Below are 6183 nucleotides of genomic sequence, written 5' to 3'. Positions count from 1 at the left end.
ACAGCACGCTGGGGGATCAAACCCCGGTCCCTGTGCTCTGCCTAAGCAGGTGCTTTAGTCCGCTGAGCTATCAGGCTGGCCTTTAGTACTTCTTTTTTAGTGTTGTCTTTGATGTTTGTTTTTGATACCGGGAATCAAACTCAGACCTTGCACTTTCCAGGAAGGTGTTTGTGCCACTGAGCTATATATTCCTGACTCAATTTCTCTACTTTTAAAGGCCATAAGAGACTGTTAAGAGCAAGTGATCAAGCCCAAAGCTAAGACCCTAAGACTTAAGGATGAGTCAGACTCTACAGCGTACACATATAAATACAAGTAGCTTTTAGAGAACTATAAAGTGTAGATATTAGAGTCCAAAACTCCATTTTATTAGTCAGCATACAAAGCCCTTTCCTCATAGGGAAAGTCTCGTCCCCCTCTCCAGGGAGACAGATGCGTCTCTTCCACAGATCCCACATTCTTCTACCGATACTTCCCACGACGATTAAAGTGTTTGTAGAGATAACTGATACGTTTTTTAAGGTTGTGCAAGTCATCAATGAACATTCTATTTCCAACCATTTTCTTCTTTCGTATACATCGCTGCAGTTCATTTCCCTTCCAGCCTCGAAGCCACACAGGGCCCGTAATCAGGTCTTTGGGGTGTTTTTCAAAGTCTCCTGTATGATGTAAAAGAACATTAATTCCAAGAGAATTCAGTCTAGACTAGCTAAGTCTTCAGGCCACGGTTGTCTCTTCCAGAGAAGCACATACAGAAAAGACACATAGTAGCAAGAGCAGACTTCAGAGGCAAAATGACTGCAGTCCAAATTCTGACACTGCTATTAACTAGCTTTGAAAAATTAACCTCTCAGCAGTGTCTCAGTTTCCTTACCTGCAAAGTGAGGTTATGAGAATTAAAGGGGTTATTATCCGTATAACACTCAAAACAGTGCCAAACGTAAGTCACATAACTGCTTGCTTTTACTACTGAACACGAAACCATTCCCTAACCAGGTGAAAAAAAAAAACAACAAAAAACAAAACCAATCGCTATGGCGTTAACAGCCCGTATGAAATTCGTACCACACAAGAGTCAAGTTTTACCTAGGATCCCGATATTGTCATATACTCCGAACATTGCCCTCTTCTCGTTCCAACGATCAACCACTTTGGGAGGTGGCAGGGTGAGCCTTATACGGGATAATCCTGGAACACCTAGAGATGGGGAAGACATAGGATGACTCTGAACTGCTTACCAAGAAACAGTTCTAGGGCAGTCTACCTACAGGAGCCACTCACCCAGGGAGAAGTTTCTGCAAGCCATTGTCACCGAGCCCCACAGGCACCTTCCAGCCCTCCAAGAGAGGGCCCCTGCCATTGCTCTACTCTGAACGTGGATCGGGCGTGGCTTTCAAGGAGGCGACAAAGAGAGCCCCCCCCTCCGTCCCTGCCACCTTTACACGAACTTTCGCACGCGAGCGGCCATCTTGGACCTTACCCAGGTAACTTCGAGCGCGGGCTCCGCCCCCAAGTTCCGGCCGACGGAGGCGCAGACAGCCGGCTCCGCCCAGACGCTTCCGGTCTGCAAGCCGGAAGTCTTGGAGCGCTAAAAAAGCTGAAGACGTTCCCGGCGGTGTGAGGACTTCCCCAACTGAAATTCAAAGGCAGTTCACCCATACCCGCCCCTGCGTGTATCCCTCAACGGTGAGGGAGATGAAGGCACAGCGTCTGCAAGGCAGAGTTTTGAAGAGTTCAAAGAACAAGCCCTTTTGTTTGCCTCACGACAGGAGTGCTATTTTTTTACAACCGTCGTTTTACAGCGGAGAGATTTTGAGGCTCTGCAACACAAGGCAAAGATGGAAAGACTTGGTTTAGAGCACAAGCCTCTGACTTCCAGCCTGGACTTGCCTCCTGTTCTGGGGGTCCCTGAGTAGGCCACTCTCCGAGGGCCAAAACCACTGTTCAGCTAGGAACAAGACACGTCTGGCCGGGAGTGCCAGGGCTTTCTCCCCGCTGTCGAGGCTGAGAAGGAGCCTAGGCTGGAGGAGGTACCTAGTACCCGCGGGGCCCGGGAGCCTGGGTCGAGGCTCCGCCCTTCGCTGAGAAGGGTTCCCTTACTGTGATTGGCTGATCGCTTCAGCGAGTGATGCGATTGGTCCCCTCGCAGCCGTTGGAATTTGAACTGCGTGTTGGTGCTTTGGCCCGCGCTCCGCCAGCCTCAGAGGCGGGCCTTGGTCTCAGCCTGCTGCGGATTGGCCGATTTCTCAGCTAACGTCAAAACAGTCTCGCCGATAGGTTCGTATTGTGCACTCGTTCTCCGCCCCCTTGCTTTTCCGCGGGATCCCAGCGTCTGAGGAGGTTCGGAAACACTCAGGTGAGGTGTGCTATTTGACCGAAGGGCTGAGGAAGTCGGTACGGGGAGTTGAACGCAGTCTTAGCAGTATGCAGTCGCAAGGGAGGTCTATTAGGGATATGTTTGGGGTGCGATGTGGTACAATCAGTAAGTCTCAACAGCCCTGGAACGTAACGAGTGTAATTCAGGCAAATCGCCAAAACCTTAAATTCTTCAAATGTAAATTGGGTTGTGATATTTACTGTTGATATACTTGATGGGACTGAGTCGAGGAGAGTTAGATCGGATATGATATAGTCAAACAGCCTAACAGAATCTGACTCACAGTGAATAAATACTAGTGCTTCGCATTGTGGAGCCTGGAAACGAACCAGCCCAAGACAGGCTACTGCTCTGGTCTCACGTGAGACGTTCTCCACATTGAACCTTAGACGTTGATGTATTGCCTTGCAGTTCTTTAAACACTTTACTGCCTTGTCCATCTGCTTCACAGAGCGACTTTGTGATCAGAGATTAGTCACCTTGTTTTACTGATGAAGCTGAAGGGATTAAGTGACCTGACCAAGTAGCAGTTATTGCAACAGATGGATTCTAGTCTAGGGCTGATACCACATCCTCTAATATAATGTCAGTTTGTTGTAAGATTAAAATCATATTGGAGGTCAAGCAATAATGGAATAAGATTAAGTGACGGATCTTAGATTTAGTCTCTTAACTTTTTTGCTGTTTGGTTTCTAGTCCATTGGCCAGCCGGAGAAGGATGTCTCCTCAGATGTACGAGTTCCATCTGCCCTTGTCCCCAGAGGAGTTATTGAAAAGTGGAGGTGTTAATCAGTATGTTGTGCAAGAGGTAGTACCCATTAGACAGCTGCCATCCCAACTTGAAGGTAAGACTCCACAGTAGTCATTCTACCTAGCATTTCAAAAAAAATCCAGCCACCTCTGTGTAAGTACATTGCCACTTCTGTTCCACTACATTGAAATTCTAGGGCAAGGAACATGTCTCTCCTGTTCCCTTATTCTTTTCCCTAGAGTTGCATGTATTCATGGCAAAGAGTACACATATTACCTGTCTTCTATGGATTATTTCATAAACAGTCTTGGTGAGTATGAGTAATCTTTGGGAGATACTTATTTTGGCATTTACCCTAACCATATACTAAAACATAGTCCTGATAAATTTAAGAGATACAGGAGAAGGTAGCTTCCTTGATGTCTGGGACCTGACCTGGCTTTTTGTCTTTCTTTCTTTTTTGTCTCTTTGACACAAGTTATCACTATGCAATTAAAGCTGACCTTGAGCTTATTCTGTAGCCTAGGCTGGTCTGAATTTGCAATGGTCCTCCAACCTCAGCCTTCCAAGTATTGGGATTACAAACCTGTGCCATCCATGACTGGCTCTGGCCTTTTTTTTTTTTAAGTAATGCTTTTTTAAATCTATATAGCTTGTTTCCAAGTTGTGCATTAATTAAAAAACATGTGCATGAGAGCCAGCCAGTTGACTAAAGCGCCTGCTTAGGCACAGGGACCAGGGTTCGATCCCCAGTGTGCTCTGCCCCCCCCCCAGGGGGGGACAGTGATACAGTGACTAAGACTGGGTATGGTGGAGCACTCCTGTAATCCCAGCACTTGGTAGCCTGAAAACAGGAGAATCACTGAGTCTGATCTGTGTAGTGAGACCCTGTAGTTCCTGTACTGAAATACAGTAAAAGAAAAATAATAATAAAAGTGCACAATTGCAACACCATGCAAAATAGACATGCAGTGCTTAACAAAGAAGATAAAGATGTGTGTGTTCCAAGAAGCCTGTTGTCAGGGGATTTTTTTTTTTTTTTTTTTCATTTTACGTCATGGAATATACTTGCACAAACCTAGTTGATAAAGCCTATTACAGGGGCTGGCGAGATAGCTCAGTGGTCTAAAGCACCTACTTGGAACAAGCTTGACAAAGCACAGGGACCGCGGTTCAATCCCCCAGCACCACATGCCAGCCAGCCCCGCCCCCTGGTGGGCTGAGCTGGTCACATACACACATACACACACACACACACACTAAATAAATAAATAAATAAAAATGTTTTAAAAAATAAAAAATAAAGCCTATTACACACTTGGGTTCCGTGGGACACACACTAGAGCTGGGGATACAGCACAAGAATAGAGTACTTGTCTAGCTTGTGTGAGGCCCCGATTTCAATCGCCAATGCTGGAAAGAATAAAAAGGGTGTACTATAAAATAACTATAGCAGTTATTTATGAGCAAGTAGTATATGATAAGCAAAATTGTATGTATTGTATTTCTTTTTTTTTTTTTAGGGAAGAACCTATAGATTTTCAGGGTCTCATTACTAGATGGGACTCTTAATGATCCACCTGTTTACAGCCTCTCAAGAGCTGGGATTACAGGCGTGCACCACCACGCCCAGTCCCAATTGCTGTCTCAGCGCACTCTGGGGACAGGGCCTGCCTGGGGATCAAGCAGGCCCCTGTGCCTGCTTGCAGTGCTTTAGTCCGTTGAGTTATTTGGCCAGTCTTGTACTGTATTTTATACTTGCAATATAGTAGTTTTGTTTATAGCAGCCTTGCAATGAACACAAATAACATGCTGTGCAATGCTGTTACAGTGACTACAATATCACGAGGGCCACTAGTTTTTTGGCACCACTGTATTCTAATTTGATAGAACCAACCTCATATGTGGTCCTTTGTATACTGAAAAGACAAGTGCCATAGGACTATACAAATAGAGTAATTACCTTCTAAAAACTCTAAATGTCTTAAAACAACTTGTGCATTATAAACAAGATTCCATAATGCCACTGTTCTTGGAATAGATTTGTATCTGGTTGCTTTGGAGAAGTATGTGTATACTAAAGACCTTGCTGGACTGCCTGCTTCTACTGTTTGAACCTTGAACAAGCTACTTAATTCTCTCCATGTCTCAGTTTCCTCATCTGTAAACACAGGGATAATGACATAACATCATTTGTTGGCTCTACAAGAAGTCAGTGTAGCAACTCAGTAGTATACTTGAGTCTCTCTCCACTTGGTCCTTACACCATAGGGGTCAGATGGCACCTTCTGGCTCTGATGTCCAGAAGTGGGAAAGTGCATTTCCCTCTTATGTTTTTGAAAGTCTCCCAATAGACTCAGACAGAAGCAGATCGTGTGCTTATTCCTGATTTTTGGTAAGGAAAATGGAATTAGTCAGATTAGTGAACCTGATCGAGATTGTCATCAAGGAGCATCCCTAACCCTGAGGCTGACAGGTGGGTGGCTAGTATCACTGGTGTCCACAGATACACTACTTTGTATCATTGGCTTAAGTGTCACCAGCAGCTTAAGGTGTGCACTAGCAAGTTTTTTCATCAGTTATTACAACAATCAGTGTTTTAAACACATAGCAATTTTTGGTTTTGTTTTGGTTTGTTTTATGTGCTAGCAGTTGAACTCCAGGCCTGCTAGGCAAGCAGTCAGCCACTGAGCTATACCCTAGCTCTTTAATTTTGAAACACGGTCTCACTAAATTGCTGGGGCTATGGGGCCTGGGAGATGGCTCAGTAGAATTGCTGGGGCTAGCTTCAAACTTGTGGTCCTGCATCAGTTTCCCAAGAAACTAGAATTATAGACATATATTACTCCTTTTCCTGCCTAGAGCTATATTTTAAGATCCCCAGATAATTCAGTTTGATAAGCACTGATCTCTAGATCTTTGTAGGTCAGAGTGAGCTTCAAGAAATCTGTGGAGTTATCTTAAAAGGATCACTTTGACTGGGTGTGGTGGCACATGCCTGTAATCCCAGTACTGGAGAGGCTGAGGCAAACTCATCACTGTAAAATCAAGGCCA

General features: G+C 45.0%; 2 protein-coding genes across 4 annotated transcripts in view; one reads left to right on the top strand and one right to left on the bottom strand.

The window, feature by feature from the left end:
• Positions 1-333: 333 nt before the first annotated feature.
• Mrpl51 (mitochondrial ribosomal protein L51) lies at positions 334-1488 on the bottom strand. Its single transcript, XM_004643555.2, has 3 exons — positions 1282-1488; positions 1087-1197; positions 334-659 (listed from the first exon to the last, which is right to left on the bottom strand). Exons 1-3 carry the CDS (start codon positions 1358-1360, stop codon positions 463-465), a joined length of 387 nt encoding a protein of 128 aa, XP_004643612.1. The 5' UTR covers positions 1361-1488; the 3' UTR covers positions 334-462.
• A 71-nt stretch (positions 1489-1559) lies between these two features.
• Positions 1560-6183, top strand: part of Ncapd2 (non-SMC condensin I complex subunit D2) — a 26207-nt gene continuing 21583 nt past the window's right edge. The window contains exons 1-2 of one of the 3 annotated variants that reach the window (XM_023703702.1): positions 1560-2277; positions 3074-3222. In XM_023703702.1, the coding sequence (XP_023559470.1) occupies positions 3096-3222 (127 nt within the window). In that variant the 5' untranslated portion in view covers positions 1560-2277; positions 3074-3095. Of the gene's footprint in view, positions 2357-3073; positions 3223-3367; positions 3439-6183 lie in introns of those variants that run through there. The other 2 variants (XM_023703701.1, XM_023703703.1) reach the window with 2 other exon arrangements.

Source organism: Octodon degus, unplaced genomic scaffold, assembly GCF_000260255.1.
Source record: "Octodon degus isolate 3935 unplaced genomic scaffold, OctDeg1.0 scaffold00178, whole genome shotgun sequence".
NCBI classification, from domain to species: Eukaryota; Metazoa; Chordata; class Mammalia; order Rodentia; family Octodontidae; genus Octodon; species Octodon degus.
Note: the sequence above shows the minus strand (reverse complement) of the source record. Positions and strands in the feature narration are given on the sequence as shown.

Excerpts from the sequence above, each read along its gene's own strand:
- Mrpl51 (XM_004643555.2), bottom strand. The coding sequence starts at position 1,360 with ATGGCAGGGGCCCTCTCTTGGAGGGCTGGAAGGTGCCTGTGGGGCTCG. Across the intron at positions 1,198-1,281 it reads TTGCAGAAACTTCTCCCTGG|GTGTTCCAGGATTATCCCGT; the intron begins GTGAGTGGCTCC and ends CCCCATCTCTAG. Across the intron at positions 660-1,086 it reads TGACAATATCGGGATCCTAG|GAGACTTTGAAAAACACCCC; the intron begins GTAAAACTTGAC and ends TACATCATACAG.